This window comes from Suricata suricatta, chromosome 2 (genome assembly GCF_006229205.1).
Source record: "Suricata suricatta isolate VVHF042 chromosome 2, meerkat_22Aug2017_6uvM2_HiC, whole genome shotgun sequence".
NCBI lineage: Eukaryota > Metazoa > Chordata > Mammalia > Carnivora > Herpestidae > Suricata > Suricata suricatta.
The window spans coordinates 5,181,863-5,192,796 of NC_043701.1; the positions used below are offsets into that span (position 1 = coordinate 5,181,863).

The 10,934-nt window shown below is 54.2% G+C and overlaps 1 protein-coding gene across 1 annotated transcript in view; it reads left to right on the plus strand.

The window, feature by feature from the left end:
* The window catches only part of PRKAG2 (protein kinase AMP-activated non-catalytic subunit gamma 2), a 237,386-nt gene that overhangs the window by 224,281 nt on the left and 2,171 nt on the right, over positions 1–10,934 (plus strand). Inside the window, exons 12-16 of the mRNA XM_029954381.1 lie at positions 351–477; positions 3,033–3,198; positions 3,538–3,575; positions 4,864–5,010; positions 7,789–7,882. Of these exons, the coding sequence (XP_029810241.1) occupies positions 351–477; positions 3,033–3,198; positions 3,538–3,575; positions 4,864–5,010; positions 7,789–7,882 (572 nt within the window). The remainder of the gene's footprint in view (positions 1–350; positions 478–3,032; positions 3,199–3,537; positions 3,576–4,863; positions 5,011–7,788; positions 7,883–10,934) is intronic.

Genomic DNA, 10,934 nt, shown 5'->3' on the forward strand with positions numbered 1-10,934 from the left:
GGGGGGGGGGCAGAGCAGTGCAGAAGGGGGCTGGCGGTGTCGCTTAGCAGTCCCGAGGGCTCGCCCCTGTCATTTCTCAAGCAGCAACGATAAACACCGGCTAGAAACTGGTCTCCTGGAGATCGGTAGCTCGCACTAGTATCTGAGACTCACACGGATGGAAAACTCAAGACATCTGCCGAGACAGCCCCCCCCATCTAAAACTTCCCCCCAAACACTGCTTGGAGTCCAGCCAGCCTTGTATTGCTGTGACCCGAACACACTGCAGATGCTTCGAAAGCCGGGGTGGTCCAGAGCGTTCTACGTTTTCCTTTAAAGCCTCCTAACGACTCTGATGGCTTTTCCCACAGCCTCTACGATGCTGTTTACTCGTTGATCAAAAATAAAATCCACAGATTGCCAGTTATTGACCCTATCAGTGGGAACGCACTTTACATACTTACCCACAAAAGAATCCTCAAGTTCCTGCAGCTTTTTGTAAGTAGTTCTGAGTGTTTCTAAAGACATAGTTGCATCTACTTTAACGAATTTACTTCAGGTAGATTGGCTCCCATCACCCTCCGTAGAAGTGGTTCATTTTGGAATTGCGCTTGTGAGGCGGTCTCCGTGGTTCCTCGGCTGCAGCTTCTAGCTTACTGCATCCTCAAAGTCAATCCCAAGTACAGAGCACTCGCCTTCCAGTGCAAGTATCAAAATACTAAACCCACCGGAGTTCTCTATTTAAATTAGAATGTTCCAGCACCTAACATGTGAGGGCGGTAAAGCAATTTGCAAGTCCGTCCGATTAAGAAACTGCTATATGAGACCCATGGAGCCAGTATTAGAGCCAAGGGCCTGCGAAGCCTTACTGGGAGGACGGTTTGGGAAACATTCAAAACACGCTGACCCCAGGACGAGCTTACTGTGAATTACAGCAGCCGAATAAACCCAAAGCGAGTAGAATTTTGGCACGAGAACACCATGTTGGTCCAAATTCAGGCTGCGCTATCGGTAGGTTTTCTCAACTGCGTCTGAAGTGAGACGTCTTCCCGGTCACCCCTGACATCGGCCCCTTGGGTCAGTACCAGAAGCTCCGAAGGATCAGAGGTTTTACAAGAGGGCTTAGATTTTTCCCCTTCGGAGTACGCGCCCTGAGTGTGCACTCAGCAGTAGCTGGTCAGCCAGGACCAGCAGGAGGCCTCGGTCGCGGTCCCGAAGAGACGGCGTGAAGTCGTGTTTCTACCAAGGGCAGTAGACGTTACAAATCGAGCTCAGATGAGCGTCCCCGCTTCCCGCGGCGCGGGGAGGTAAAGCGGCCTCTGCGAGGCCAGGGCTCCCTCTCCGGCAGCCCTCGGCCCGGCCGGACAGAAGCCCGGGGGTCCCTAGTTGGGAGAATCAAGCCAGCCCTGTACTTCCACAGTTCACGCGTGAAACTCCCGCTCTCCACGGTTAAATGACTGCTAAGACAGGGTCAGGACTTCACAAAGGAGCAGGCAGCAGAGAGTGTAGGGGACAGTCAGGGACGGAAGGATAGTGCTGGGCAGCATCCCGTGTCGTGTGCGGGCCCCGGGTCTGCTGTGCCTCAGCGTCCAGGGCGAGTGGGACCCAGGGCAGGGCCGTGTGTCCAGGGCCCGCGGGTGCCAGGCTCTTAGCCCATCCCCCCCCTAGAGTGAGTGACCCCCCGGAAGTACAGTAATCGTCAGAGCTGAGTGCTCTGAAGCCTTTGTGACGTGTCCTGATCACCTCGCACGACACAGGGTCCCCACCTCCACCCCCTCAGGTAGGTATTTCTGTGAATCCCCGTCCTCCAGGCAGTGAGACTCTGAGGGGGAGCGACGCTGCCCGCTCACTGCTGACGAGGCCTCCCTGGGCCTCCCTGCCTCCACAGCCCCCCGTGCGGGGCCGCCTGGCTCAGAGGGCTCGGCGGCCCCGGTCTCGCGGGTGTCACCGGTCGAGCCCAGCCCGTTCTCACGGCTGCGCCGCTGCGTTGTAACCAGCGGCGGCTGGGGGCCTCGGTGTCCTTATCGCCCATAAGAAGTAGAGGAGGGGCCGCTGCCTTATATTTGGGCCAATATGGTAATTAAGTCATGCTCTTAGAATATTCACCTGGAGGTTTCCAGACTAAAGTACAGACCTGCACATTTCAGACCCTGATTTTTACTGAACCGAGAGCATTGAGGAAAACTTGACAGTTAGCCTGAGCGTACAGTGCGGGACGGGCCGGATGACCTAATAGGTCTTTCTTTCTTTTCTCTAAATTTCTAGGATTCTCATGATTTGAATATTGATGAACTCTTTGACTTGAACATTTTGTTTCTTCTAATTGTTCATCTTTTCCTGATAATTATAAGGTACAGCAGGAGGACGGAATCAACTGTGCCCTTTACACAAGGTGGATTTTTGAAACTGTAGACCTTATTTTGTCTTAGTCAAACATGACCCCAGATTCTCTCTCCTGACTTCTCCCTCCTCCTCTCAAACAGCCCTTGAAAAGAAAGCGAACTCTTAAAGGTTCTTGTAATTCTGTTCGGTTGGCTTGTCCGTGCCCCTTGCAGTCACGAGAAGGAGAGTCCTCAGGCCGTGGGGGGCGGGGTGAGGGCCAGCTGAGCTCGGCCCCCCTCAGACGCTCTCTGGGTTTGGAAACTCGCAGGTTCTTGATAGATAGTCTTTGATGCCAACAGCAAGACCACGAGTTTAAGATACTTATCTAAGAGTACGGGAACCTTGGTGCCTGGGGGTCCTAATTTCCAGAGACCCCTCGCCCCTCCTCAGTCCACGCTGTCCGTGGGGGAGGGGAGGGGAACGCCACACCGTGAGTGGCTCGCAGCATCTTCCTGAGCCGTTACAGAGAAGCTTAGACCCGTAAACCGGTTTGAACACAAGCTGCGGTTCCTGTAGGTCACAGTTCCGTGTCTGTTCAGACAGCCGGGTAGATGGTTAGAAAACACGAACTTTAATCTGTGACACATCGTGTTTTGTTTCCCGTGTGGACACGTGAACACGGAAAAGGCCTGCTCGGGGTCTAGAGCCCATGTGTTTCTCTCCACGCTTAGATGTCTGACATGCCAAAGCCTGCCTTCATGAAGCAGAACCTGGAGGCCCTGGGCATCGGGACCTACCACAACATCGCCTTCATCCACCCGGACACGCCCATCATCAAAGCCCTGAGCATCTTCGTGGAAAGACGCGTGTCGGCCCTGCCCGTGGTGGACGAGTCAGGTCCGTGGGGGGCGTCACACAGAGACACGCCTTGTCTCCTTGGGGCAAACCGATGGCCAATCCGTCCACAGATCGGGGGAGGGGACGGGGGGGGGGGGGGGGACAGTTTCAGATGTGGCGGATCCAGGCAGCACCGCAAGCCCTCGGGCTAGTGAGACGTTACCCTGGCTGATTTTCACACTTTCTGTAAAGATGGGGTTTCGTGTCTGTTTAAAATTAGACAAGTTTGTTAATTTAGCAGTCCTCAATTGCTAGTGAGCATCTGGCTAAGCCTGATTTTAAATGTTGTTTCTTGTCTCCAAGACCTGTTTTTTTTCTAATGTTGGTTTTCATTTTTAGGAAAAGTCGTAGATATTTATTCCAAATTTGATGTCATTGTAAGTATTTTTCATTTTGTTGCACCTGTCGGCTAGAATGCATTTAAAACAAGTTCATTAATCTGTGTGCGCTTTTCCCTAATTTACAAGCTTTTGTGAATGTGAGGACCAGAGGGGTCTGTAGACAGCGCTAACGTTTCCGGGTTAGCGGTGACTAACGTGTTAGCGTTCATGGCCCGCCCAGTCCGGGTGTGGTTTACCCATCACTGCAGCACGTGTCAGTACTCCAGGTGGTCCTGTTTCCGTGTGCGACACATCATTTATTCCGCCGACAGGCGTGTGCTCAGCACACACAGTAATTCAGGGGTCCCTTCAGGGGTTATAATCATCTCATTGTTTGCTGATTGGGAACAACTATTCTAAGAAAAAAGCAAATATATTAGTTATTTAAAATTTTTCATGTTTACTTTTGAGAGTGTGTGTGTGTGCAGGAGGGTAGAGGCAGAGAGAGGGAGACAGAATCCGAAGCAACTCCAGGCTCTGAGCTGTCAGCACAGAGCCCGACACGGGGCTCGAACCCACAAACTGCAAGATCATGACCTGAGCCCAAGTCAGATGCTCAACCGACCAAGCCCCCCAGGCGCCCCACATGACAGTCATTTAAAGCCCTGTTTTAAGGGGCCTGGTTTGAATCCCTGGTCTAAATCCACCAGATGTAATGCCGCACCTTTCCACCCAGTGCTTCCCCCGCCCGATTCATTTTAAATGCACTTCTTGAGAGTCTTCTAGTGCCTCTAAGAAGGGACCTGAAATTCGCCCCAATCATGCTCATCATTTTTTGCTCTAACATTGATCCCAGCATGAAATAGAACTTTGCAGCTGCCTATCATTTCACTTATTCTGAACAGAACACACATCAAAAAACCTGCTAGTTAGAGTTTGGTTGGGTGGACCCTCTGAGGTGGAAGCCACAGGGATCTGCGGGGGCTCGTCTGTGCCTCCTCCGTGGGCTTGATCCCGGCGACAGCCTTGCCCCGGGCAGGGGCTCACAGGGAGAGGGGTGGTCCCAGGCACCCTTCACGGATGTCAGTCTAAGGGTGGGGGCGGGGGGTCTTCTGTAGGACACGCGGTCAGACGTGAACAGGGGGCTTCGTAATTCAGGACTGCCTCGAAGCTTCGAGGACGGTTAACGATGCAGTGACAGTGCTGAGGGCGCGTTTTACATCGGCGAGGTGGTGCTAAATTTAGATACACGGGGTCTTAAACATCAGGTCGGTGTAAACGTGCAGATCTTGGTTAGTAAGGGGAGCGGAAATACAAGCACACAATCCCCTGTCACTTGCCCCAGAACCTCGCTGCCGAGAAGACGTACAACAACCTGGACATCACGGTGACCCAGGCCCTGCAGCACCGCTCGCAGTACTTCGAGGGCGTCGTGAAGTGCAGCAAGCTGGAAGTCCTGGAGACCATCGTGGACAGGATAGTGCGGGCCGAGGTGAGGGCTGGGCCCCCTCCCCACCCACCCCTGCCCGCGCTTGCGGCGCCGCGGGGTTCCAGGTCATGGCGCCAGCCAGCGAGGCAGCTTCGGTGCCGTTGGGCAGCGTGCTTCCCCCATGATGCTTGGCACGCAGTAGGTCGCCTGCAAATGCTCAGGGAACCGAACTGTTAAGTGCTGATCTCGTAGTTGAGTCAAACCGGTAAGAAACGCCCATGGCTTAACAGGCACGTAGTTAAGAAATGTCCCCAGCGCTTTAGGTCTATGAATTTAAACTTGTGTCATTACATACAGCTGCAACCAAGGGGATGCTCCACCAAAACAGCCTTTGATCTTCTTACATTAATTCTCTGTCTCCCGACTTAGTAGTGGGAGGACTCCTAACCTCGTCTCCTGACCCTCCGCGCCCTGCTGCCGTGAACGTGAGGGCTCTGAGTGTACCTCGGGTAACACTTCCGGTAAAAGAAGAGTGAGGTCCGCGCCTGACGGATCTAATTCAGCATCCCCACTCCCGGAGTCGTTTCTTCCCTGCCTCACGAGACGGGGATGGCAGTGTCAGCCCGTTTACCACTCCCCGGGACTGGAGGACCAGCCCCAAAGTGGGCCGAATCAGGTCATGATGATGCTGATTACCATCTGCTTTGGTAATTCTCATTATAAACGGGAGACTACAGTCCACGAAGAAACATTCCTGAGCGTTTCTTAGGCTCCGAACAGGCGATCTTAAGGTTCCACGTGAAACAGGGCTTGCGCCCTCTCGGAAGCCATCTTGTAGAAACGCCGCCCTGTTTGCGTCCTTGCCTGTTGCAGACGTCCGCCCTGCCCTGGGCTCACCTGAGGGGACCCCACGCCCCCAGCTACCATGGTCACAGCTTTCGAGTATTTCACTAGAATCTCCATATGAATGCTTCGCTTTTCTACTCGACCTTACTGTCCATCACTCTTGTTCTCCAAAGAGTTTTCACTGACACAGGAATACATTTTAACTTTTTACTAAATTCCATAGAATCTTGGGTGTTTTGAAGATCGTAAGCAGAAATAGATAAGAGCTCTCTTCCTATGTATAAGGATAATGGACATCCATATGATGGAATCCTTTATAACAATGAGAAATGTTCTAGAAGATATGGAAAAAGCATGAACCATGTATTACCAAGAGAAAAAGCCACTGACTACACACAGCATGAGTGTTATTATGGACACGCACACGCAGGTGTAGAAGGAAGGCCGGAAGTCCCACCACACAGCAGTGCGGGCGGCTGTTCCTGTCACCGTGGGGAATGCAGGACAATGCTGCTCAGCCCTGAGCGCTCGTGTTTGAACATGTGTGACTCTCGGGTTAAAGAAAAACGTAATTGGCGTGTCTTTTCAGCACACCTGGCAAGCAATCGAAATTTCGTTGTAATAGGAAGTAGGTCATTGAGGGAAAAGGTGTAATTTAACACTTCTCAAGCTCTCCGTTTTGACTTTTTTCCCCACTGAAATAATTTCCTTCCCCAGATAACTCTTTGCTGGGGCACAAAGGCCAGTTTTAGCCTCAGTACAGTTTTGGGGGAAGGGGTGCCGTATCAGCAACGATTTTGAGCATTTATAGGACATCAGTGTCACACCAGAATTTTCGCTAGTTTAGACCGAGCAACAAATGACAAGAAAATATTTTTGGTAGTCATTTCTGCCTGGTAGCGTTAATTCTCTGGGCGAGATGGCCACCCTCTGACCTTCAGAAGTTCAGAAAAGAGTTATTTAATTAGCATTATTGAACGTTAACAGCAAAATGCATCCAGTATAAACTAGAAAGCCCTCGCTGATCCCAAATACAAGCCATCATTTTAATTATTGAGAATTATAGGAAAATAATTGTGTTATATGACAGGATTATTGAAGACCCTGAGTTTTTTTTTTTTTTTAGAGAAAGTTTTAAAGTTTATTTAAGTCACCTCTGCACCCAACATGGGGCCCAAACTCATGACCCTGAAGATCGAGAATCACCTGCTTGCCTGCCTGAGCCGCCAGCCCGGCACCCCTAGAGAGACTTTTAAAAGTTAACATTGTCATGTGAAAGAGGACAAAAGTGATTTTTTTTTTTAACCCAAAGCAAGCGAGGACGTGAAAAGCATCACCAACACGGTACCAGAGACAAATATAGAGAGAATTTCCTTCTCCTCCCGTCTCCTTCCTGCGCCCCCGACAGTGTGTGGCCAGGAACTGTCACCCGGGGGAAGAGGACCGTCTCCGAGGGAACCAGCGGGCAGGTGGCTGCTCCAGCCACGTTCCAAAGCTCCAAAGCCGGAGTGTCAGAAGCCTGCGCGTAGCCTGTCTCAATCACCGTTCGCTTCTCCTCCGGACTGAGCAGATGATACAGAAATTTTGTAGAGAAAAGACTATAGAAACAGGAAGAGCTGTGACCCATTTTGTTCCACTCTCATTTGGTTGGACGTCTCACCCACGTAAATCAGTATCTGAGAATTACTAGAAACTGAGATCCAGCTGTACAAAACGGAGAGCTTCCGTGTAAGAGATCATGGCTACATTGTGCACACGGTTTGGGTTGTATCGCTCGGACGTTCCTGTGTGGACAACGGCGGGGCACGGCCAGCTGCCGCCACAGTGGTGAAGAGACCCCGTATTCTTAGCGCCAGGACCTCTCCCGGTTCCGTGCGCCACTTCCGTCCCTCAGCTGTGGGATGTGTTCATCGTATCGCATACGAGACACGCTCCCTAACGCGCGTCATAAACCCCGTGGACTCTGACCCGCCACCCACTTCCCTCTTGTTGCAGGTGCATCGGCTGGTGGTAGTGAACGAGGCGGACAGCATCGTGGGCATCATCTCCCTGTCGGACATCCTGCAGGCCTTGATCCTCACGCCCGCAGGTACGGGCGCCGGCGGCTGGCGCTGCCCTCCGCGTGTGGGGAGGGGGGAGCAGGGAGGGGGCCTCAGGCGGCTGCTTCGCCACCACGCACAGAGCTTGGCTCCCTGGGCGCTCCTCTGTAAACCGTCTTCACTTTGCGTGTGGTTCGTCTTTGCTGTCCTGCTCCGCTCGGGTGAGAAGAGTTTGTAGAAAGGATTCTTAGGAGCGGCCCGTCAGCGGGCAGCCTGCGTCACCAAGGGCCGGTGCCCGTCCTCACCCTTCCCATTCAGGAGCCAAGATCCCTTCCGTTTTGCTTTATTTTTAGGACGACTACCTGGGAACCCAGGAGGGAAATTCTTTGCTCTACTCTTAAAAAGCTTACTAGGATTTTGAGTATATAAAACAGAAGATCTGAACACAAACTTTTTCCATTAACAGGCATGGAAATTGCATTATCTCCCAAACAGCCTTGGTGGCTGACCTTATTTTGTGCCAGACCAGCTCTGAGCAAGCACTCAAGCTAGAGCGTGCAGGGGGAGGGGAGGAGGGGCTCCGGAACAGAGGGGTGCTGTGTGCGATGTTTAGTGGTGAGAGGCGAGCTGAGGGGTCCTAAAGGCTCCAGCCCTCTCTTTCCCCCCAACCCCACTCCTCCCCTCCCCCCTCCCCCCTCCATCAAGTACAAACCATCCAGCCATGGGCCAGACTCACCAGTGCCAAGACGGGCCGAGGCCGCAAAGTGACGTGCGCTTCGAACTCTGAGAAGTCAAAGTGTAGGTGCCCTATGGTATTGATTTTTCTTCGGTTCTGAGATCAGACTAGCCAAGCCTAGTTTCCAGTTGGTTTCCAACTGACGATGCTCATCATAAAGGAGTCCGTGCCACCAGCGAGAAACGTCACCTTCTCTGTGTGCGAACACCCAGGACAGGACCTTGGCAGAGAACCAGCACCAGGAGGGGGTCCACGGACTCAGAAACCTGGAGACGGGGCCTCGAGCAGTCGCTTCCAGTGGCCAGTGTTCAGGAACCTGGAGCTCAGGATAACCTTTGTCACCACGGAAGAGCCATACAAGGACTCTGACTGACCCTAGTACTTGTAATAAGTGCAAACCGGAAATAAACCCAGACCCCTAGCAGAAGGCCAGGCCGACGGCACCACACCCGTGCCATGGGTGCTCCCCGGCTGGCAGGGGCCTCCCGAGGATGTTCTTGGCCTCACGCATGGCCTTGGGCAGACAGGCGAGACCCCCACCCCCACCGAGAGAATGTGCTCACGCTCCTGTGCAAGCCGCACAGCTCCCCCGAGCACACAGGGAAGGGCCGCGTCGAGGGCAGGCCCAGCCTTGGAGACAGGGCCCCCGACTTGCCGGGCACTCGTTTGCCCCGCAGGGTCACATCTCGGCCCCAGTGTCCTGTGGCCAGGAGTCTGCGCGTCGTGAACCCCAGAGTAAACTAATCGCCGTCTTCAGCCTCTGCGCTAGTGTCACAGACCCTGAGGGTGAGGACAGTGGCCGGAGCGCCTGGCTGGCCACGTCGGTAGAGCATGTGACTCCTAACCTACGGGTTGGGAGTTCGAGCCCCACATTGGGCATAGAGATTATTAAACATTTTCACTTACTATTTTAAAGTAAAGAAAACAGAGGAGAACGTTGGACTGGAGGAGTTTACATTTCCATCCACGTTTGAGATTTTTAAAATTCCAAGTCGTTAATACTCCCCTGTGGGGAGGAACCCCGGTCCACAGCCGGAACTGGTGTGTGTGTTACCATAGGAATAACGTTCTAAAGATAGTAGTGGAGTTGGAATTCTCTGCAGCAAAGCGTGTAGAACCTATTTAGGAAAAATGCTCCACGGCCCTAATCACCGGATCAGGAGAGAACATTTGGAGACCACGCGCCCCGCCCGCCTCCCGTCAGCAGCCCCTCCAGACGCGCTCACGCGTGAGAGATGAGGCCACGCAAGCATCGGAGGAGGGCTCCGGCCTGGCTAGCCTGACCCCCGTGTCCCCCAAGAGCTGCCCCTGGCAGGCTGCCCGTCCAGCCAGCCACTGAGCGAGCAGGCCGACACGGGCCCCGCGTCCTTCCGACTTACTCTGATTGAAACCAGACCCCAGGGGAGGCCGGCTGTGGGCGACAGGGCGCCCCGGCCAGGGCCCGCGCCGCCGGGTGGGGATCATCGGCGGGAGGCGCTATGAGAAAGCATCCGCTGTGGCGTGAATAAAAGCCACCAGTGGCCACTCAGCAGCTAGCGGACATGGTCCTCCGTCAAGGAGACCCGAATTCGACACAGGAACATTTTCTGTGTGGTAGCAGCTCCTTGTAAAACGTGGACCGTCCGGGCGAATCCAAGCGCGCGCAGCCAGCGAAAAGATACCCGGTGGAGTGTGAGCTGCAGGTGTCCAGCCCCTCATATTCGATAGATTGCTCATCTCTTCCAAAAGTCTTCTTGCACCTGAAGAGAAAACAGGAGAGGCGGCTGAGAAAAACAGCGCCCCGCTGGCCGTTTGGAGGTACACCAGCCAGATGCGGGGAGGTGCCCGTGAACGTGTTAGAGCACTTCTGTTAAACACTTTGGGAGGACGCACAGGCACACTCCGGGATCCCGCGGGCTGGGGTCCGGGCCCCTGTGGTGCAGTGACTGCAGGGGCCCTGGGGGGAAGCGAGCAGGAGGGCCCTGCCGGTGTCCTGGGCCGTGGGAGGCGCCTCTGCACGACTGGGGGGGGGTGCGCCCCGCGCCGGGTCTGAGACCACAGTGGACGCACCTTTGGGAAAGAGAACCCGTGAACCGCCAGCCTCGCTCTCGGCGAGTCCGGATCCTCCTGCTGGTGGGGTCTTGCCCGACGGGGCAGGGTGGGGGCGCTGACGGCTGGTGGCTGCACTGCGGCTTGAAAGACGACAGCGGGGACATTGGCCACACGGATCAGCTCAGCTCCTCCCGTGACCGTCACGGGCCATTTCTCTGTGCGGGCGGGGCCGTGTGAGAGCATTTTACCCCGAGGAGCACTTCTTCCAGGACTGGGTCTGTCCCCCACACCTGCCGCCGCCTTGTCGACCAGGCTGAGGGGACGTCCCGAGTCCT